The 23,251-nt window shown below is 52.8% G+C and overlaps 1 protein-coding gene across 2 annotated transcripts in view; it reads right to left on the bottom strand.

Moving 5' to 3' along the window:
• FBN3 (fibrillin 3) overlaps positions 1-18,591 on the bottom strand; it is a 72,600-nt gene extending 54,009 nt beyond the window's left edge. Inside the window, exons 1-6 of one of the 2 annotated variants that reach the window (XM_086862641.1) lie at positions 18,528-18,591; positions 16,566-16,862; positions 8,592-8,674; positions 7,909-8,007; positions 4,911-5,006; positions 2,491-2,586 (exon numbers count right to left, since the gene is read on the bottom strand). In XM_086862641.1, the coding sequence (XP_086718767.1) occupies positions 2,491-2,586; positions 4,911-5,006; positions 7,909-8,007; positions 8,592-8,674; positions 16,566-16,732 (541 nt within the window). In that variant the 5' untranslated portion in view covers positions 16,733-16,862; positions 18,528-18,591. Of the gene's footprint in view, positions 1-2,490; positions 2,587-4,910; positions 5,007-7,908; positions 8,008-8,591; positions 8,675-16,565; positions 16,965-18,527 lie in introns of those variants that run through there. The other variant, XM_086862640.1, reaches the window with a different exon arrangement.
• Between the last annotated feature and the right edge of the window lie 4,660 nt (positions 18,592-23,251).

Raw genomic sequence — 23,251 nt, 5'->3', positions numbered from 1 at the left:
TTGGGGATCCCCCAGCCCAAGCCAGGGTGGCCTGGAGGAGGTGACCCAGAACCAGGTGGGTTTGGGGTCTCCAGATGAGGAGAATCCCCAACTCCCTGGGAGCTGCTCCAGGGCTCTGCCACCTCCAGGGAAAGAGCTTTTCCCTCCTGCTGGGGTGGAGTTCCTGCTGTTGTGTTTGTGTTTATGCTCCTCACTCATCACTCAGCGCAGAGAACTCCACACCTGGCAGGGCCCAGCACATCCCCTGGCTCTGGGATGAGATTTGCCCTTTCTCCCTACGAGGAAAAGCCTTCAGGCTCTGCTCTGAGTTCCTCCTGCTCCAGGAAAATCCTTGGGAAAGAGGGCTGGAGCTGGCCTGAGAGCTACAGAAGGTGCTGCTGCTGCTGGGATCTCCTCCTGGAGACCCCCAAGGATCCCACGGACCCACCAAACACCCCCTGGAGCAGCAGGACACCAACCCTGGTGCTCAGGGACTCCTCTCACAGCCCTGGGGACGGAGCAGGAGCCCAGAGCTCCCTGGGGAGGCTGGAGCTGTTCCCTGGCTCCCAGATTTTCCCTGGGAGCTGAGTGCCAGGCACTCACCTGGCTGCAGAGCCCCCAGCATCCCCTCCCAGCCCAGGCTGTGTTTGTCTTGGCAGGGAGCAGCGCTGTGGACACAGCTGCAGGATTTGTTTTGTCTCTCCCACAAGCCTGGCTCAGCCAAATCTCTGCAGGCTTTGTGAAAATGCTCCTTTCTGACAAGAATTTTATACAAACGGCCCCAAAGTCTGCCCTGCTCAGCCCCTGCCTCTTCCCCTCTCCACACACACAGAGGACACTTGGATTTTCCAGCTTTCTCCAGAAGATTCTCTCAGGAATTTCCAGCTCTCTGCTCACACAACATCTGGATGGATTTGGGATCCCAGCACCTCAGGCCCCAGTGAGGGAGAAAAGGTGAGGAGCTCTGGGTTTGGGGCTTTGGGGGAGAAATCTCCCAGGGCGGAGCCCTCCAGAGAGAAATCCTAGGAATTTTTAATTCCTGGGTGTTGGAAAAAGGCAAGGAGAGGGTTTAAAGAATCTCTGACAGCTGCAGAACAGAACTGTCCAGAAAATTTGGGATGTCCCATCCCTGGAAGCATCCAAGGCCAGGCTGGAGCAGCCTGGGACAGTGGGAGCTGTTCCTGAGTGGTTTTCAGTTCTCTTCCAACCCAAACCACTCCACAATTCCACAATTCCACAATTCCACAATTCCACAATTCCACAATTCCACAATTCCACAATCCCCTGATTCTCCAGAGAAGGAGATGGGAGCAAGGTGAGGTTACTGCAGGGGACGTGTGGAGGCTTTGACAGAGCTTTCCCTTCTCTGCAGCCAAAAATGAGCGGCTCAGACTCCAGCAGAGGCCTTGGAGGGGCTCACCTGCAGCCCGAGCTCCGGGAGGTGCTTTGGGATTCCCGGGAATTCTGCACAGCCCGGTGGGATTGGGTGGATTGAAGGAGCCAGCAGAGCCCAGCTGCCGCTCCTGCCTCACCCCCTGAGCCACACGGAAAAATCCCAGGAAAGGCAGGGCCAGTCCAGTCCCTGGAATGGAGAACGAGCCCAGTCCTGGGAGATTGGAGCTGGAAAATCAGGACATTTCCAGCTGCTCTGAGCTCAGGTCTGGCAGCTCAAAATCGGCTCCGTGTTTCGGATCCGGGCCACTCCAAAAATCCCACGGGAGCTGGGAGTGTCCATCAGAGCCAGCGGGAAAAGGAGGAATTCCCTGGCTCAGCCAAAGCCCAGCGGTGCCCAGGGAGCCCAAATCTGCTCCTGCAGCAGCCCAGCAAAGCCACCCCGAGCCACATCCCGGGAATTCCCATCCCACACCTGCAGCCCCACGGAGCGCTCGGGACAGCGGCACAAACCCAAACCCACGGGCTGGAATCCAGCCTGGAATTCCAGCAGCTGCCCTGGAATGGCAGGGAATGTGGGAATGTGGGAATGTGGGGATGATGTGGGAATGATGTGGGAATATGGGGATGTGGGAATGTGGGAATGATGTGGGAATATGGGAATATGTGAATATGGGAATGTGGGAATGCTGGAATGTGGGGATGTGGGGATGTGGGAATATGGGAATATGGGAATGTGGGGATGTGGGAATGTGGGAATGTGGGGATGTGGGAATGATGTGGGAATATGGGAATGATGTGGGGATGTGGGAATGCTGGAATGTGGGAATATGGGAATATGGGAATGTGGGGATGTGGGAATATGGGAATGTGGGAATGTGGGGATGTGGGAATGATGTGGGAATGATGTGGGGATGTGGGAATGATGGGGGAATGTGGGAATGATGTGGGAATGTGGGAATGATGTGGGAATGTGGGAATGTGGGGATGTGGGAATGATGTGGGGATGTGGGAATGATGTGGGAATGATGGGGGATGTGGGAATGATGTGGGGATGTGGGAATGATGTGGGGATGTGGGAATGATGTGGGAATGATGTGGGGATGTGGGAACGCTCACCTCTCTCGCACTGGGGCCCGGTGAAGCCGTAGACACAAGCGCAGCGGTTGGGCCCGATGCACCTGCCCCCGTTCTGACAGCCGTTCTCACACACGGCTGCGAGGGAAAACAGAGAATTCCATCATTTCTGCTCCTGGACAACCCCTCAGTGCTGCTGCAGAGCTCGGGATGGCACCTCCATGGAGCCTGGAATATCACAGCTTGGAATATCAGCTCCGTGCTCTCCCACCCGCAGCCAACGCGGAGAAATCCGAGATTTGGATGTTTTTTCCTTGGAAAAATTGTTCCCTGATCCTGCCTGAGCCCCTTTCTGCAAAATCCATAAACTCCCATTGCACTGGGGAGGATTTCCTGCCCTCTGGAATCTCGGCTCCCTCAGCTCAGCCTCGGGATGAGCGGACACGGACGGGAAAATGCAGCAAGGGAAAGGAGTGAGGAATGGGGCAGCTGGGATGGGAGAAGGGGAGGCTGCTCAGGGATTTAATCCCACGTGCCCAGAGCGAGGAACTGAGGTCTGTGCAGCACTTGGGTGTTCCCTGACCTAAAATATTCCTGCCTTAAAATATTCCTGCCTTAAAATATTCCTGGCTTTAAATATTCCTGGCTTTAAGTATTTCTGATTTTAACGTGGCCCTGCTACCCTGGGGTGAAGCCCTGCACCCAGGGCTGGAGCCAAAGGAGTCTCCTGGTGGAATTCATGGATTGATGGAATGTCCAGAGGGGGAAGGGACCCCCAAGGGACCCCCAGCTCCCAGCTCTGCCCCGGGCCGGGGGTGCAGATTGCCGAGGCTGCCGGGATGTGCTGCCAGGGCTGGGAGCAGCACGTAGCCACGGCTGCACGTCCCAGGCTGCTGCTCCGGAGAATTTTCCCAAGCTTTTGCTGCTCAGGATGAAATTTTCCATCTGGAGCCTCCAGCTGAACTTTTGGGGAAGTTTCAGCAGAGAGGGATCGGGCAGAGCTGAGAGGGAGTTTGGGGAGAATGGGGGTTTTGTCTTTAGGAATCCTCAGTGGTTTGATTGGGAGTGATTCCCACGTGGATCCCAGGATCTGGAATTTGGGAAGTTCGAATTGCTGGCACTGATAGGAGATTCTTTCAAAGATATTGTTCTTATTTGCTTCTAAAGGCTTCTTCAAATGGTAGAATATATATAATATATAGACATCATTTATAATTGATATAATGATATAATAACTGTAATGTGTGAAATAGAATTATATCATGATAATATAATAAGAGAATATATAATTATTGAGAGGTATAATTGTATATATGATACATAGGTGCCTGTTATATTTAATATATTGTACATACATTATCTCATCTCTAATAATGTTATCTCATATATAACAATGCATGAGATATTATGAATATGTATATACACTATACATTACATTCTATGTTATGAATATATTTATATTAGAATATATAACTTATCTATACATCACATATAGAAAATACAATAAATACAATACTATTGGTATCTGTTATCTATATATCGTAATCGATTGAAAAATCTATATTATTATAATATATTATACAGTATATTGGGAAATAAATTAATCCATTAATTATATCTGATATCTGTATTTTAATCCATTAATTATATCTGATATCTGTATTTTGATACAGAGCTGTGTCTGTGTTGGCCATGAGAGAGGGAAGGAGAACACAGTGCTGATGTTGGGGTGTCCTGGATGCCCTTTCCTGTTCCCATTCCCATTCCCAACCCCATTCCTGTTCCCATTCCCGTTCCTGTTCCCATTCCCGTTCCAATTCCCATTCCCATTATTCCCATTATTCCCATTCCCATTCCCATTATTCCCATTCCCATTATTCCCATTCCCATTCCCATTATTCCCATTATTCCCATTATTCCCATTATTCCCACACTCACGCTGCCCGCAGTAGGTTCCTGTGAATCCCTTCTGGCACAGACAGGACCTGTTCCCATTCCCATTCCCATTCCCATTATTCCCATTCCCATTCCCATTATTCCCATTATTCCCATTATTCCCATTATTCCCACACTCACGCTGCCCGCAGTAGGTTCCTGTGAATCCCTTCTGGCACAGACAGGACCTGTTCCTGTTCCCATTCCCATTCCCATTATTCCCATTCCCATTCCCATTATTCCCATTATTCCCATTATTCCCATTATTCCCACACTCACGCTGCCCGCAGTAGGTTCCTGTGAATCCCTTCTGGCACAGACAGGACCTGTTCCCGTTCCCATTCCCAACCCCATTCCTGTTCCCATTCCCATTCCCATTCCCATTATTCCCATTATTCCCATTATTCCCATTATTCCCACACTCACGCTGCCCGCAGTAGGTTCCTGTGAATCCCTTCTGGCACAGACAGGACCTGTTCCCATTCCCATTATTCCCATTATTCCCATTATTCCCATCCAGCACTCACGCTGCCCGCAGTAGGTTCCTGTGAATCCCTTCTGGCACAGACAGGCCTCCTCGGAGCAGCTGCCGCCGTTCATGCACCGCACGCTGCAGCTCTGCACTGGGGACAGGCACAGGGACAGGGAATCACCCCGGGAATTCCCGTGGCAGGGAATGTCCTGGGCTGGGAGGGACTCCCCCGGATCCAGCTGCTGACTCCAGCAATCCCAGCCTGTCCCAGGGGCTGTCCTGGAGCTCTGGGAACGATCCCAATCCCTGGGGAGCCTGGCCAGTGCCAGCACCCTCGGGAAAACCTTTCCCTGAGACCCATCCCAACCCTCCTTCCACACAATCCCAAGGCATCCATCCCTTTATTCCGTTAGGGAACCCACCCCAATCGAGCCTTCCCAGCTTTGTCCTTCCTGCAGGATTCCCAGGGCACAATTCCCGATGTCTCCCTGTCTCTGACAACCCCGTCACAATCTTTCCTTTCAGGATTTTCTACTTTTCCAATATTTCCCCACTCTTTTTATCATTGTTTTCCATTATTGCTCCATTTTCAACCCTTTTCACACTCAAATCTTCCAAATTCCTCCCTATCAAAGCCCTCTGAGGAGTTTGGGGGATGGAATTTCCTTGGTGGAGGAAAACCACCAACTTTAAGACATTTCTCCTCCTTTTGCAAACACAACGTGGCCTCCTTGGCAAGATCCAGTTACTGGGAGAGGGTTTTTTTTTCATGGATTTGGAAAGAAAAGCACGAATCCTCCATTCTTCCATGTGAGAGCTCAGCTTTCCCACCGGATTATGACCCGCTGGATGTGACTGAGGCACCGCAGGAAAACAATAGCAATAAATAAATTGGGACGTTTCATCCTGCTGTGGACACCAAGTCCTCAGCCTTTAACTGTTTCCTCACTCCATCTTTAAGGAATTTGGGATTAAAGCAGCTCAGAGAAGGAGGTTTGGAGCTCAGAGGTGAGGAACCAACACAACTTTGCCTCTGGAGTGCCTGGAACAACACATTCCTCCTCTGGAAGGTGCGAGCACTCCAAGAGCAAACGGTGTGAGAAGTGGATTTCACACCAAAACCCCAGGGAGGGCTGGGCTGGGGCTGCTGGGGACAGGAGGAGCCGGGATCTGGCAGCTCCAGGGGCTGGATTTGGGATGGAGGCTCAACCGTGGCTCCTCCAACACCAACTCCAGGCAGGGAAGAGCTGGGGCCGTCCAGGAGTGTCCAAGTGGGAGAATTCCGGGGCTGATTTTGTGGATTCCCGTGGATCTGTGGGAATTCTGGGAGCAGGGAGGGCTGGGAAGTGTCAGTGCTCCAAGGGCTGGACATCGGATCCGGGGCTGCTCTGGATCCCTCCCGATGTCTCCTCGTCTTCCTCCCACCCCAAATTCAGGTGGGAGTTTAATCCTCCAGGAAACGGAGCTCCAGGCTTCAAAGCCTTGCCTGGCCCGTCAGACACGAGGCTGTTCCCACTGGGAAAAGGCTCCAATCCAGAAAACACTTCCCTACAGCCTCAGCTGGCCCAGGCATTCCTGGGAATGCAATTCCAGCACATCTGGGAGCCAGAGGGGGCTGGGGAGGGCCGGAGCCAGAGCTGTGCCCATGGCAGGGGAACATCCCGAGCTCGGGAGTTCGGGGGGTTCAGGGCACAGGAGGAGCCCTGATCCTCAGCCAGGAATTTCCATCCAAGTGGGAAACACCCCTCAGGTCCCGTTCCTGACTCCTGCCACGATCCCAAAACCCCTGAGGTGCCATCACCTTCTGATTTCTCTGGGAATCCCAGACAGGTTTGGGCTGGTGGGGACCTCAAAGCTCATCCCATTCCAGCCCTTCCTTCGGGGATCCCAGGCTGCTCCAAGCCCTGTCCAACCTGGGACTGCCCAAGCCTGGCTCTGCTGGAGCCCCCTGCGGATCTGGAATGCTGAAGAACATCTTCCAACCAGGAATTTCCAGGATTTGCCAGGGTAGCAGAGGCCAAAGTGGTAGGAAAAGGATGAAAGGAAAAGGAGGAACGACAAGAAAAGGAGGATGACAGGAAAAGGATGAAAGGAAAAGGAGGATGACAGGAAAAGGAGGGTGACAGGAAAAGGAGAAATGACAGGAAAAGGAGGATGACAGGAAAAGGAGGAATGACAGGAAAAGGAGGGTGACAGGAAAAGGAGGAATGACAGGAAAAGGAGGGTGACAGGAAAAGGAGAAATGACAGGAAAAGGAGGATGACAGGAAAAGGAGGGTGACAGCTCGTCCTCATTAACTTTTCCCAGGACTGGATTGGACTGGATTCGTCCCACAGATTATTGGAAGGGATCAGTGGCTCTGCCAGGGATCAGCTGTGGGGTTTTGGTCTCTACTCACTCACTACTCCACCTAACCAGCATCTTTACTCCCTGGAGTAGGAAACCGAGCAGGAAACGCCGCCCTTTGTTATTCCAGAGGAGGCACGGTGCCTTTTCTTGCCTCTGGAATGTGGGATTTGTCTGTTTTTCCACAGAAATCCAGCCCCCAACAGCGAATTCCAGAGGGGAGGAGCCCCCCCTGCCCAGGCAGCCCAGGCTCCCGGGAATGGCAGGATGGATGCACAGCTCTCGGCATTCCTGGAATTCCTGGAATTCCTCGCTGATTGCTCCCACATGGAGCTCCCGGGGGTCGCTGGCTCCAGAAGCTCCCCCTGGCCGAGGGGGGATCTGCCGGGAGATCCGGCTCTGGGGAAGCGGATCCCGGGAATTCCCTTCTCCCAGGCACCCCCTGACTGTGGATTTGAGGGGTCGCTTTACACAAAGGCTCCTCCGGGCACTGAGGGAAAACTGATTCTCGGGATTCTCTCTCCAGCCGGGACCTCATCACACTCCAAAATCCAAATTTCTGCAGGAAAAGCCCTCGGGGAAAGCACCCCAAAAGACGGGATTCGCTGGGAAAGCGGCGGTATTCAGTGGGCTGGGGGTGGGAGTGCAGGGGTTGGGTCCCGATGCCCTGGGAGAGCAGCCCGGGAGCAGCAGCAGAATTCCCTCACCTCCAGGCGAGCCGCAGCTCGGGGACAGCTGGCCATTGGAGCAGGTGCACATGTTGGGCCGGGAGCAGAATCCATCCCCGCAGGAATTCCTGCAGATTGCTGGGGGCACACAAGGACACTGGGATCACACCTCGGGAATTCAGACACGGCTCTGGATCCATCCCTTGGAGAGGAATCCCCCAGGGAGGGGCTGGCGCAGCTCTGCGGGAAGGACCCGAAATCCCATCCATGGGCACGGACCCTGTATCCCACAGGAATGCGGGACAGCAGCCCTGGAGAGCCCCGACAGGGAGGAAAACTCCCAATCCAGGTGAGATTTATCTCAGCCATCCTCCCTGGAGATGGAAATTCCCGCTGGGACACAGCGGCTTTGTGGTGTCCCCATCAATTCCATGGGAACGAGCAGGGAATCCCTTCCTCAGGAGCCTCCCGTCCCGACAGGAGCTGCCAAGGGACACGGTGGCACCTCAGGAGAGGTGAATTAAACTAAATTAAATTAAATTAAATTAAAGAATTCAGTAACCGGGACCGACTGGAACCGCCCGGCTTTCATCGGGATTAGCAGAGCTGGGGGTTCCCAGGAGCCCTGCCCCGAGCTGAGCTGGGAATTCCTTCCCAGCTCCCTGGGAGCAGGGAAATGGATCAGATGGATCCAGTGGATCCAGGGAAAAAGGGATACTCACGGACAATGCACTGGTTCCCTCCAGGCAGAGTTTTCCAGCCGGGACAGCAGTAGGAATGGAACCTGGAGCCGCAGACATTTGGGCTGAAAATCAAACACAGGTTGGGGTTTTTCCCTCTGTTCCCATGCCTTTGGATAAATCCAGGCTCTGCAGGAGAGCAGGGAAGAGCTCCCTGTGGGACATCCCCCTCCTGTTCAGAATTTTGGGAGGTTTTGGTCCAAATCCGTGGAGGAAGAATTGATCTCTGTCAGTGCCATGGACAGAAAGAGGAGGGAGCTCAGTGGAATGGATAAAGTGGAGCAGTTTCAATCAGCTCTTTCCAAAAGGGATCCATCCAAGGATTTCCTGCAGGGATCCTGGGAGATGGGAGCCAATTGTTCCTCCCAAAGTGAACCTTGCTGAGCATCTGCTAAAAATTAGCAGAGTTTCAAAATAAACCATGGGGAGAATCCACTCGGAGCGGGCTGGGATGAATGATGTCCCAGGAATGACCCAGAGGGAGAAGGGAATGAGATTCCAAAGCAATCACTCCAGAAGGACAACGCTGGTTTGTAAAAGGGGGAAAAAATATCAAATTCAGCAAATTTGGGATGAAATTGCTTTTAGAGTTCTCAGCAGTTTGCTCAGTGCTGGGAAACACGAGCTGGGATCCCTCATTTGCATCAGGAAGAAGGTCAGGGTAAAAGGGATGTCTTAAAATCATGGAATTACAGAGCGGTTTGGGATGGAAGGACTTTAAAACTCATGGAATTCCACCCCTGACGGGGACAGGGACCCCTTCCACTGTCCCAGGCTGCTCCAAGCCCCGTCCAACCTGGCCTTGGACCCTTCCAGGGATGAGGACATAATTAAAAAAAAAAAAAACAAAATTAAAAAATTGAAAATTAAACTTAAAAATCCAGAGGGTTTTTTCCCCCCTTCTCTCAGCTCGGGGTTTTTTTTTCCCAGAGCTGGCGCAGCCCTGGGGCGTTTTTCCATGGATGGATCGTCCCCTTCTCACCTTTTGTGCCGCTGAAAGGGCTCATTAGCTAATGAGAATTATGCAAATGAGGTGAGTGTGACCCACAGAGGGATGCTAAGGAGGGACAGAGGGGAAAAAGCGCCTCAAACCCTCCGGGATGGGCGACACGCAGGGATGGAGCCAGAGGGAATTTCAATGGATGCTGCCTCCAGCGGGAGCCGGGAAAAGAGGGAAAAACCCTGGAAAAGAGGGAAAAACACTGGGAAAGAGGGGAAAACCCTGGAACAGAGGGAAAAACACTGGGAAAGAGGGAAAAACCCTGGAAAAGAGGGAAAAACTCTGGAAAAGAGGGGAAAAAACACCCTGGAAAAGAGGGAAAAACCCTGGGAAAGAGGGGAAAGCCCTGGAAAAGAGGGAGAAATCCTGGAACAGAGGGAAAAACTCTGGAAAAGAGGGGAAAAACTCTGGGAAAGAAGGAAAAACCCTGGAAAAGAGGGGAAAACTCTGGAAAAGAGGGGGAAAAAAAACCCTGGAAAAGAGGGAGAAACCCTGGAACAGAGGGAAAAACTCTGAAAAAGAAGGAAAAACCCTGGGAAAGAGGGAAAAGCCCTGGAAAAGAAGGAAAAACCCTGGAACAGAGCCCTGGGATGGGACAAATCGGAAGGGAAAGCTCGGCAGGAGGAGCCGCCCCCCAAACCCCGCTCCAGGACGCGGCTGGAGCCGGGATGGGGCTGCGGGGAGCCGGGAAAGGCTCCGGGAGCACCGGGAGGAGGCCCCGGGAGGAGGAAGGAGCTGGGAAGGGCTCGGTCCCGGCTGCTCCCGGATCCTGGGAAAGGCTGGAGAGGGAGGAGAACTGGGGGAATCCGCGGGCTGGGATTCCAGGGGAGCCGCCGCTCCCTCTCCTGCTCGAGCAGCATCTCCTGACCCTGGGATCCGTTCAGCTTTCCCAATATTTTGGGAACATCCCAATATTTCCCAGCTATTTTTTTTTTTTTTTCCTTTTTTTCTCTGTGTTCTCTGTGTGACTCCAGCCATGAATTCTCTCTCCTGCTCTGCCCACTCCTCCAGGGCAGCAGAGTGGAATTCCCAGTTCCCACCTTCCCTGTCCCTTTCCTGACTGGAAAATTCTCCTCAAGTTTCTCATCCCAAGCAGAATTTGTGGGGAAAATCAAATCCTTCGGGAACAGAGGCAGCCAATTCCCAACTCGTTCACCTTTAAAATAATGTCCATTGACCATTTCCCAACCATCCAGGGACACTTTTTGCTTCATCAGTGCCAATTTCCCCAATTCCAGGTTAATGAGGATCTGCAGTGCCAGAAGAAGCCGGAAAATCTTCTTTAAGGAACAAACAGGGGAGTTTCTTTTGGGATTATTTGTGGCCCCCCTTTCCCTCATTGTGAAACTCGAAGAAAATGAATGTGGATTCTCAGCCTGTGGTTTTCCAGGGACAATGATCCCACCTCTCCATCCGAGCTGGAAATCTTTTCTCCAATTCAGGATTGGCTCTGCTTTTGCTCCGTGCCCGGATTTTTGCTGCTCCCTTGGGATCAGCTCTGACAATGGCTGGGGACAGCTCGGGAGCCCCCCGGCCTCGGGGGGCTCACAGGGGACCAGAGCTGCTGCCAAATGCCAGGGTGGGTTTGGGAAAGCGTTTTCCCCTCCCCAGAGGGGTTTGGGGTTGTGGGAACAGATCCCAGACAATGCTGGCTTTGGGATCCTCGGTGCCTCCGTGTCCTGCTGGAGCCAGCAGATCCCCCCAGCAAATGCCAAAGGGATTTATTGCCGAGAATTCTCCCTTGGAGGAGCCCTCTGCTCGCTCCCCCAGGCCTGGCCGTGTTGGATGAAGAATTTGCAATGGAAAAATTCCAGAAATCCCCCTGGAAAAGTCGGAGCTGCCCCTGTCCAGTGTGGGGACAATGACAAGGGGGCAAAGGGGGCTCTGAATTCCTCCCAGCTGGAACCGTCCCTGGCTCTGCAAAAAGCCCCTGAGGACTTCCAGGAATGGGATCAAGTCCCAACAATTCCAATTACTTTTGGTTCTTTTTGGTTTGGGGTTTAAAGGTGAGAGGTGCTGAATGTGCCACCAGGAAAAGCCACAGAGCTCAGAACTTCCAAGAGAAATTTGGATGTGTGACACTGCCAGCACAAAAAATACTCCAAGTTCAGCACGTAGAAACAGGGGATCATAAAATCCCAGACTGGTTTGGGCTGGAAGGATTAAATCCCATCCAAATCCACCCCTTCCACGGGCAGGGACAACCCCCACTGTCCCAGGCTGCTCCAACCTGGCCTTGGACACCTCCAGCCATGGAGGAGCCACAGCTGCTCTGGGAATTCTCCTCCAGGGCCTCACCTCTGGGAGCTGGAATTGATATTTTTAATTATTCTTGTTCAGTTCCATCAAAGGAATGAAGGAGAAGAGAAGGAAAGCCTTGAAAGGCTGTGCAGGGTTGGGTTCCAGCTGCTCTGGGTTCACGCTCAATATTCCCAATCATTTTCTATTTTATGTTTTTTCAGCAAGAGGGGGATCTATAAAATCTTGTTAAACACCTTTGCTTTGTCCTCAAGAACATTTCCCCCCTTTACTGAGTTTTTCCAACATCTCCTCTGAGTGATGGGAGGAAAATCTCCCTCCTTGGTGCAGATTTAATTCAACCCCTCCAGACCAACAAGGAACCTTTTCCTTTGAAAAAAGACTAAAAACCCAACAGATTTCCAGGAACTACTTCACGCTTTCATTTGGAAAGCAGCACTACCAACTCCTCCATTTTTTTTTATTTTTTATTTTTCCCCCTCCTTAAATTCTGAAATAAATCAAAACTTCAAATGCAACCCTTAAAACTTCCAGACAAAACCCACACAACCTCTGGCTCCTCCGCCAGATATTCCTTTGCCATTCCAATATTCCCCCTGCCAAAAACAAGAGAAGCCAGCCACGGCCAGGGGGCCAAGATCAACCATTTCACAACATAAATCAGGGCCTGAGGAAAATTGAGGAACAAAAGTCTCGAGTCAGAGGTTTCCAAGTGCTGCCTTCTCCTTGTTGCTGGTGTTGTTCGTAGTATTCCAGCCCTGGCGCTGGGAAGGAGGCTGAGACGTGGAGCTGGAAGCAGGAATGTGCTCCAGGGGTGGCTGGATCCCAGGGGCACAGCTCCAGTTCCACCTTTCCTGGAGGAAATCTGGGGCTCTTTTGCTAATTTGGTTTTTTGAAGTGTTTCAATCATAGTTAAAGCTCTTTTTTTCCCCCTCCATGAGGGGTTCTGGCTGCCTGAAATCCAGGATTGAGTTAAAAATCGGGAGATTTCAGCTTCTGGTGCCTCTTGGGAGCAGCTTGGTTCAGAGAATCAGGGAATTGCTGAGGCTGGGGAAGACTTTGAGATCCTCCAAGTGTCACCAGCAGGTCCCCAGGTCCCACCCCACGTGGGCTTGTGATCTCTTTCATTCCCAGGATTCTGGTGGAACTGCAGGCTCAGGGATGGAAATGCTGCTGGGGATCCCCTGTGCCCCTCTCTGAGGGCACCCAGAGGTGCTGCAGCTCCGTCCTCGACCTTTATCATCACCCCAGAGTCAGCTCCAGGCCCGCTTGTGGCTTTCCCTCTCCTCTGCATCCAAACCCAGGGAGACTCTGGAGAACCCCCCTGCATCCCCAGCTCCAGAATTTCCCTCTCCATTCCCCAGTGAGGAGGTGTCAGAACCTGAAGCTGCTCCCGTTCCCTTTTCCCCACAAGGAATTTTTAATTTTTAATTTTCCCCTCTGAGCGCTGCCTCCCCATCCTCTCCCCATCCATCTCCTCACTTGCATAATTAATTACCATTAATTATTTCTTGTTATTGACATAATGAGATGTGTTTAAAGCCTTTATCCCTCCTTGGACACCCAAAGTCTGGGGAAGTCCAACCATCCCTGCTCCTGGAAACTGCTCAAGGCTTCATTAAAGCAATAATCCCATCCCAACCCTGCCTCAGAACGGGATTTGTCTTCAGGAGAGGCTCATTTGGAATTGTCTCTCCTTTAATGAGTTTAAGGCTGGATTAAAGCCGGGACTGGGCTGGGATTTATTGCTCCCCATGCCTTTATTAATGGTTATTTGGGAAAGCAGGGCTGGATAAGAGCCTTGTTTATTTTGTATTTAATCCCTGCTTTGCATTTATTTCATATTTTCCCCTTTATCGAAGGAGGCTGGGGAGAATGGGCTCTAAATAAATGTAATTCCAGCAGAAACAGCCCCAATCTCCAGCCTGAGCTGCTGGAGCCTCTTCCCGAGGCGTCTCCAAGGGACAGCTGGTGTTGGGCACCTGGAGTGACTGGGAGCAGCTCCTCCCTCCCAGTGCCGAGGATTTTATGGATTCTGGAGGATCTCTGAGGTCCTTCCAAGCCAAACCACTCTGGGATTCTACAGAACCCACAGGAAATGCTTTGTGCCACTTGTGGGTGACGTTGAAGAGAAACTGAACCGATGTTTGGGTGTTTTCATCTCCCAGAGTTATAAAAAAACTCCCTAAAAAGTCACCTGAGCCCCATTTCTCTCTCTGAACTTCTGTTTTCTCGCCCCATTTGGGAAACAACGGAATTTGGAGATGGAGGGAGAAAAGGAGAAGCAGTCAAGGATAAATCCCAGGAGTCTTAGGGCTGGGAAACACCTCGGGATCATCCCAACCATTAACCCAAAATTCCCAAAGGGAAGGGGAAAATTCCCAAAGGGAAGGGGAAAATTCCCAAAGGGAAGGGGAAAATCCAAATCTTGTCAGGGTTGGTGGCTGTCCCTGAGTCCCTGGATGTGTCTGTCCCTCACCAGGTGGTTGGGGAAGGAAAACGCTTCTGCCATGGATAAAATGCTCCAGGAATGGCAGGAAAATGTTGTAAAAGATTTTGGGAGCTGGAATAGAAGGTGTGGGAAGGGCAAACTCCCATTAACTCGCCTTGGGAAATCAAATTCTTCCAGGGGACAAGCAGAGCTGCGGGCAGTCCAGGAGCCCTGGGAAGGTGAGTCAGGACCCTGCACTGCTCCACCCTCAAATCCAACTGCAAATCCTCCACATTTGTCCATTTTCCTCCATCCAGACCCAACATCCAAACCTTTGCAGCCTCTCTCAGCAGCCTCAGTGCCCAGGGAATCTCCAGTGCAGCCCAGCTGAGCTCAGCTGGATTTTAATTCCAGCTCTGCCCAAATCCCCCCTGCGAGCGCTGGGGCCGAGGGAAGGCTCAGCCCAGGAGAGAGCCCAGACTGGAGCTGGTTTATCTCCCTGAAAGGGAAAGCTGAGGGCTGTGAAGGCAAAGCCAAAGCAAATATTTGCAGCGGTGTCCTGAGCTGTTAAATGATAAATGGCATGAAATGTTCACTGGGTGGCTTTGGAGAGGAGATAATTCCTCAAAATGCAGTTGGCAAGGTCACCCACGTGCCCACATGGTGGAACAACCCTGGATTTAAAGGGCTGAGCCAACCTTCGTGGACTTTTCCCCCTTGGTTCATCCCCTCGGCCACTCTGAACCGAACCTGGAGCTGTGACCGATCCGCTTTCACCAAGGGGAAATTCCAGAGCAGCAAAGGATCCTGAGGCCTCAAAGCAGCAAAAGGAGAAGCTCAGGGAAGATCCCAGAACTCTTAAATTTGGGAACAACCTCTGAGAGCATCAAGTCCAACCTCCCAGCGCTGATCCGTGACTGAACTTCCCAGGATTGTTGCAGGGACAAAGGTCCAGCACCATTTTGGGGAATCCCTGGGATTTGGGGCTGCCTGGTGCCATCTGGGGCTGCTCCCCAAAGCCAACAGAGAATTGTTTAACACATCCCATTTCTCATCCTGGTTCCTCGGGACACAGGGCATTCAAAGAGGGCTGGGCAGGAGGGACAGGGACACAAGCCCAGGGATGCTCAGGGAGCCTGGGCAGCCCTGGGGCAGCAGCTCCAGCCCTGCCCACCAGGAATCCCTCCCTGGGAGCAGGGGAACAATGATTCCTCCAGTTCCAGCCGCACATTTCCCTGCCCTTCTCCCGGGGGTTCCTCTTCCTGCGGCAGCAGCTCCAGAGGGCAGGGAAAGGAGGGAGCGTTCCAGGAGGAGATGCCTCCATCCCCACGGCCCAAACCCGGCCCTTTTTGGGGGTCCTGTCCCCAATTCCAGCAGCTCTCCAGCATTCCCGAGCGTGGATCCCGCTCTGCTCCTGCCCACGGACACGGCAGCAAGCGGGATAAATGTCTCCAAATAACTCCAAATAACTCCAGATAACTCCAAAAAACTCCAAATAACTTCAAATAACTCCAAAGAACTCCAAATAACTCCAAATAACTCCAAAAAACTCCAAATAACTCCAAATAACTCCAAAAAACTCCAAATAACTCCAGATAACTCCAAATAACTCCAAATAACTCCAAATAACTCCAAATAACTTCAAATAACTCCAGATAACTCCAAAAAACTCCAAATAACTTCAAATAACTCCAGATAACTGCAGATAACTGCAGATGAGGCCGGAACCGTGTGGGAGCAGCAGAGCCGAGCTCAGCCCGGAGCTCCCCCCAGGTGAGGAATTTGGGGAGGAGCAGGAGCTGCCCCGAGGGACCGAGCAGAGCCCAGGGGTGAAACCCCCCCGGCAGCTGCGGGGACCAGAGGGACTCCAGGGCCAAACCCCGAGCTGGCAGCACCCCACAGGGCACGGGATGGCTCGGGCTGGAAGGGAGCTCAGAGCCCATCAGGGCCACCTTCCACCGCCCCCGGGATGCTCCAGGGATGGGAAACCCACAGCAAATCCACGGCTCGTCTGGGAATTCCGTGCCCACCCTCGCAGGGAACACAAAGAGGGTGTGGGGGCTCTGCAGGTGACCCCAAAGGGCGCTCGGTGCCCAGCGCTGCTCCCGTGGGATCCCCCCCGGCTGTCCCCGGTGCCAGGAGCTGCCCTCCTGCAGCTCCAGCTCCTTCCCGAGCTGGGGAATGGCCAATCCTGCCAACCCAGCTCCTTCTGCTCTGCTGCCAACCCCAAACCCGCTGCACCGGAGAGACGAGAACTGCAACTCACCCTCGCAGCGAGTCCTGGCCCCTTCTCCTCACCCTGCTCGGGGGTCTCTCCTCGAAGGCTGCCAGCCTGTCCGTCTGCAAGTCCCCCTCGTACTGTCCCCGTGCCGGTGCCAGGGCCAGCACGGCCGAGCAGCCCAGCAGGAGCCTGGCCAGCCACACTTGCCCCATGCTGGCCCCGCTTCCGAGCGCCCCCGGCAGCTCTGGCCGGCCGCAGGGTCCCGGCTGCCCGGGGAGGAGGAGGAGGATGGATTCTGGCAGCAGCCCCCGGGTGCCGAGGACCCGTCCTGGAGTTCACTTTCTGGAAGGAAAAGAGAGGGAAATAGATTTTTAAGGACTTTGCGGGTTTGGGAGTCCCTGGCAGCCCCTCCTGGAGCGGGTGCAGGGGCTCAGTGCCCCCTCTGCTCCCTGTGCCAGCCCCCAGCGCTGCCAAACCCCTCTTTCCCGAGAGCTGGAATAGCAGGAGGTGTCCAAGACTTGTGGTTCTGCCTCACTTTTATTCTCCTGATGGAGGAACAAAGAGCGCCCCAAGTCCTCCGGGCGAGAGGAGAAGGTGAGGAAAGAGCAGCTGGAGTTTCTGGAGCAGCCCGGCCGTGCAGGGGGGACACTCCTGTCCCGGCATGGGGACAGCCCCTGGCACCGCACCCACCCCCCCGGGACGGGCTGGGGGGAGGCAAGGCTGGGACCAGCGGGGGGATGAGAAATCCCGAGGGAAAGGCTCCAAAAAAGGATCCAACCCCATCCCCAGGGGAACATTCCCAAATCCCCCAGCTGTTCCTCCATCCTTCCTCCTTCCTCCTCCTCCTCCTCCTCCTCCTCCTCCTCCTCCTCCTCCTCCTGCCGGCCAGCAGCGGCTCGGGATGCAGCTCTCACCTCGACACCCCCAAAATTTGGTGTTCCAGGAGTGAGGAGCTGGAAGTGGCCCGGAGTGGGAACAATCCGTGCTGCGAGAGGCCCCGGGTGGGGAAGGAGAGGTCCCCGAGCCCCCCCTGACTGTCCCCCCTGCTCTCCCCCTGCAGCTCTCCCGGGCCAGCCCAGCCCCGAAAATCAGCCCAGACAGGACAGAAAATGTGTCTGAACCAAAAAAAAAACCAACAAAAAAAAATCCCCAAAAAATCCCAACAAAGAAACCCCACCAGAAAAAAAACCCAAAAAACCCAAAAAAAACAAAAAAAAAACCAAAAAAAGAAAAACCCAAACCCAAAAAATCCTTTTAAAATAATTAGAAATAATTAAAAGCTCAATTTCCCTCGCTGCTCGCAGCGTCCCAGCTGGGAATGTCTCAGCTCTTGAGGGCAGGAATTTTTCAGGCTCTAAGGTTTCAAACGCAGTGAGCGAGGAGAGTGGGAAGGGGAAAGGAGACAAAGAAAATTGCCCTCCCTGCAGCCCCCCGAGCTGCGCCGGGCTCCGCTTATCTCCAGACACACAAAAGGAGAAGTGTTCCCTGTCCCGCAGCTCCCCAGGAACGGGGCACAAGGACGGGGGGAAAAAGTGGCAAAAAGAACCATTCAAAGTGTGGCAGTGCGGAGATTTAAAGAGGAGGAATTCCAGCTGCATCCATTTCCCCGCGGGGGGATGAGGAGCCTGACAAATGATCGACACACGGGACATTCCCCGAGAGCTCGCACAGGCATGGAAAAGTCATTTACAGCCGCCAGAGAGTCGCAGCTTCAATGGAATAAAAGCCTCCAAAAGTTCTTTGCAGCGCTGAGAAATTCCAGCAAACCCCACTTTGAGAAAGGCACCGAGAAAGCAAAGAGAGAACCGAGCCCTAAAAATCAGATTTTTTTGGGGGAAAGAAGCAGGAAAACATTTCCAGTGCAAGCCTGCGAGTGTGAAATCGAATCAATTAAAATAAAATAAATAAAATAAAGTATTCAAGAAGCAATGAAACAGAGAAAGGAAGGGCTAAAGAGAAAGAAATCAGCTGTGCAGCTCCGGAGGGAGGAGGAAAGCGGTGAAATACCTTGGAGTGGTGGAGCTGGTGATGTGCCCAGAGCTCCTTTGTTTAGCGGAGCAGAAGGGACTGCGAGGCTGAGTCCTGGGGAGAGGAGAAAAGGTAGAGCCTGATGGGGCAGGGGGAGGGCCCGGCCGGTGGGAGTAGCTCAGCTCAACATTCTCCAGCCCAAAGTTCTCCGAGGAGGGGCTGGGGGAGAGCCGGGCTCACCTCGCTGCTCCTCCCGGGGCTGAGCCCCAGCTCCTGCTGCTGACTCCCGGGGGGATAACTGGGGTTCAGGCTTCACTTCGGGGAGATGGAGGTGTGGTATGGCAGGGGGAAATATCAAAAAGAGATTTTCTGGCTGATGGTTTTCCTGGTTTTAGTGTAACTCGAGTGAGACAATGGAGGAAAAATGGATTTTTGAAGGAATAGGTGGCCCAGCCCAGGATCTTCACACCCAAAAGTTGCCTTGGCCCCAGAGGAGAAAAATCTTGGGGGTTAAGAAGCATTTTGTGAAAAGAAATAGTTTTAAAAAGAAAAGCACATTGCAGATATTCGGCCTTCCTTCTGAGGAAGAACTCTGTGTCACTTGGGAGTTCAGTTCTGCTCTTTGGCTCCGTGGAAAAACAAAAAATAAAACCAAAAATCCCCGATTTTCCTGTGTGCTGTGGGCCTCACAGCCCGTGGCTTTTCTTCACAGAACACAGAACAAAACACACATAAATCCTCTCTCTGCTCCGTGCCACCGCACACCCACGGCTTTTCCCAGGGGTGCGTTCCGGAATCCTCCCGGGACAGCCCAAATCCAGCTGATTTCCAGGTCCGAGGGGTTCGGAGGAGCTCTGAAGCAAACGGGATCCTCGGGGAGGTGCCAGGATTGCCCACGGCTCCTCCACATCAGCTCCAGCCCCGTCCCCTCCTGACCCCAGCGCTGGAGGGTGAAAGCCATCGGCTCCATCCCAGCGGAGCAGCAACTCCAGGGGAGCCGGGGCCCTTCTCCCGCTGCTCCCTTTGAAACCCTGGGCGCTGCTTTGCTCCCAGCCCTGCCCTGCCACCTCTGCAGGGCTCGGGAGAGCCTCGGCCTAATTAACAGCGGCCTAATTAACAGCGAAAAGGGAACGGAGCTGGGCAGGGAACGCAGCTCTGGCAGGGGACAATTCCCATTCCCATCCCATCCCATCCCATTCCCATCCCATTCCCATTCCCATTCCCATTCCCATCCCATCCCATTATCCTATCCCATCCCATCCCATCCCATCCCATTCCCATTCCCATCCCATCCCATTCCCATCCCATCCCATCCCATCCCATCCCATCCCATCCCATCCCATCCCATTCCCATTCCCATCCCATCCCATCCCATCCCATCCCCATTCCATCCCATTCCCATTCCCATTCCCATTCCCATTCCCATCGATCCCATCCCATCCCATCCCATCCCATCCCATCCCATCCCATCCCATTCCCATTCCCATTTCCATTCCCATTCCCATTCCCATTCCCATCGATCCCATCCCATCCCATCCCATCCCATGGATCCCATCCCATCCCATCCCATTCCCATTCCCATTCCCATTCCCATCCCATTCCCATTCCCATTCCCATCCCATCCCATCCCATCCCATCCCATCCCATCCCATCCCATCCCATTCCCATTCCCATTCCCATTCCCATTCCCATTCCCATTCCAGCTGGAACCACCCTGGCCTTTGGCTGCCTGGGAAGGGCAGGACTGGGACATCCCATGGGAAGAAGCAGCCAGGAAAGACCCCAAAATGTCATTTTTCCCTCCTGGAGGGGTTTCACTTCACAGTGGAAAAACTGTAATTAATTATTATTGTTGTTAATTATGTGCTTGGAGCAGAACCTTCCGAGTAATTGAGTTTTTTGCTGCCCTGGGCAGAGTGAGAAATGAAGACAAAGGAGGAGTCACTTAGGGGTGATTTGATTTCAGGGTGATTTGATGAATGTTTTAGCTTGATCTGAACATAGAATTTGATTTTAAATAATACAAATATAATTTCAAAGGGCTTTCTAATTAATTTTCAATTATTTTATTTATTCAAGCTCCTAAAATGATGTACAGAAAAGGAAAAAGTACAGCCTAGAACTTTACCATTACTGAAATCAAATATTTGCAGATGATTCATTATCCGTCCAAACCCTTTAATGGGATTTATGAGTTTTCCCGGTCTGGATTCAGGAATTTTTGCCATGTCTCCTGTGCAAGCAGCTGGAACTTGGAGCAATAAATAATTCAAATGGGGGCAGAGAAAAAGATCCAACCTCTTCATTTTGGGGAGCTCCAGGCTGGAGGTGGGGAAATCCTGTGGGAAAATGGGATGAGATTCATTAATTGGAATCATGGAAATGCCCAGGGGAGGGGGCTTAAAGCCACTTAAAATTGTTAAATTCAACATTTTAATGCTCAGTGAGTTTGTGGTTCTTTCCCTGGGAGGAAAGGATACCAGGAATTGGGATATTGGGAATTGGGATATTGAGAATTGGGATATTGAGAATTGGGGTATCAGGACCTGGGATATTGGGAACTGGGATATTGGGAATTGGGATATTGGGAACTGGGATATTGGGAACTGGGGTATCAGGACCTGGGATATTGGGAATTGGGATATTGGGAATTGGGATATTGGGAATTGGATACCAGGAATTGGGATATTGGGAACTGGGGTATCAGGACCTGGGAAACCAGGAATTGGGATTGTCCAGCCTGGAGCAGTGAAGCTTGGGGTGGCTCCGTGGATTTTCAGAGCCTGAAGGAGCCACAACACAGAGAGGGACTTTGGAGAAGGGACAGGGAATGGTTTTACACGGACAGAGGGGGGGTTACGTGGATATTGGGAAGGAATTCCTCCCTGTGAGGGGGATGAGGCCCTGGAATGGAATTCCCAGAGCAGCTGTGGCTGCCCCTGGACCCCTGGCAGTGCCCAAGGCCAGGCTGGAGCCCCCAGGACAGTGGGAGGGGTCCCTGCCACAGCAGGCGTGGGATGAGATGAGATTGAAGTTCCCTTCCAACCCAAACCATTCCGGGATTCTTTGATCTCCCAGGTCTGAGGAGAGCTGGGAATTTGGGTGCCAGCCCTGATTCCTTGACCTCTTTCCTTCATTTCTGTATCAAAGCCGAGCTGGGTTTGTCAGGAGCCCCCAGCAAAGCTGCCTGTGAGCCCCTGGAGCTTTTCCACTCCTGCCTTTATTAAAAGCGTCACCTAAAATCTGCCTCGGCTAAAATTAGCCCGTGGTGACACAAGTGCTGTCAGGGCAGGAACAGCTCCGAGCCGTGATGTCAGCTCAGGAAAATCAGGGGGAAAAGCAAGGAGGGAACTCTGGCTCTGGTGCTGTGATCCCTGCAGAGAGCCGGGCTCCGGGAATGTGTGCTGGGCTGCTGCTCTGCCCAGGGAACAGAGGGAATTCCTCAATTCCTCGTGGGAATGGGGAGAGAGGGGCTGAGGGGGCACGGGGAGGGGGATGAGCTGGACCTGCACTGCCCACAACGTCCAGAAGCTTCCCGTGGGATCTCAGAAGGAGCTGGAGGTCAGAAGTGAGGGACACTCAGGAACCAGCCCAAAGCTTTCCTCGGGAAGTTGTTGGGCAGCATTAACTCCTTCCCTCCCTCCCTGCCCCACACACACCCCGCTGCCTCCTGCTCCTCCCTGGCCTTAAATCCATAATTAAAGCAATTAAATAAAGAATAGATTAAATAATCAGCCTGGAGCACCTTCTGCCTCACCTTTGGCTCAGTCCAGTGACCTCAGCTTGCCAAAAACCCTTTCAAAAGGTCCTGAGTGAACACGAGGGCTCCTGAGACCTTTCCAAGCGGGGGGATTCAGCGGATGAGCCCAGGAACAGGTGATCCCAAGGATGTGAATTATCCCAAATCCCAACAGCAGGGAATACAGGCAGCGTCTGTCACCTCCTGGGATGATCCACGCAAATCTGCTCCTGCACCTTGTCCACATGCCCTGAAAACGTTCCCCCAAAAATCCCCAAAGGCAAAAAACATCCCAAGGGATCCCTGTGGCAGCCACAGCCGCTCTGGGAATCTGCTCCAGCACCAGGAGGGATTCCTGGCTGCGCTCACTGTGGATGCTCTGGGATGAGAGCCTGTGCCCATCTCAAAACTTTGGGTTTAGACAGGACCAGGTGAGACCTCAGGGAGCTCAGGGCTGGGACAAGGAGCCAACAGCATTCCCGAAATCCTCACTGCCTCCTGCAATTCCCAGGGCTGGAGAATGTCCCGAATTCTCCACACAGGTGGGAGGACCTGCAGTGCAGGGATGTGGGGCTGATCCCTGCTCCCGGCCCTGGGTAACATTTCCAGCCTCCGAGCTTGTGACCACGCTTGCAACATTCCTTTTGTTTTCTAGGAATTCGACTCCACCAAGGAGGGAAACCACAGGGAAATTGTTTCAGTGTGTGCTCTGGATTTGGGAGAGGAGGGATGGGGCCGAGGGATGATGTATCACACACGGCTCCACAGCCAAGAGCTTTTAAAAAAACACCCTTTGCTTTAAAGCCGGGGAAAGGGACTTTTTCCCTCTTTGGCTTGGCAGGGGCTGAGCCCAGGCAAGGGGAGATCAAAGCCAGGCGAGGCTGCTGCGAAAAATCAAGCCCTGGACATTTATTAAGATTTTATTCATAAAAAAAGCCCTGCTCTGAGTGCAGTGGGATTTCGCTGTGGAACTTTTGACACGGGAGCTGCCTGATTTAGAAGGAAAATTGCCTCTTTCTCCTGC

Source organism: Cyanistes caeruleus, chromosome 25 (genome assembly GCF_971803275.1).
Source record: "Cyanistes caeruleus chromosome 25, bCyaCae1.hap1.1, whole genome shotgun sequence".
Lineage (NCBI taxonomy): Eukaryota > Metazoa > Chordata > Aves > Passeriformes > Paridae > Cyanistes > Cyanistes caeruleus.
The sequence above is the reverse complement of the archived record's forward strand: the minus strand, read 5'-3'. Positions and strand labels throughout refer to the sequence as shown.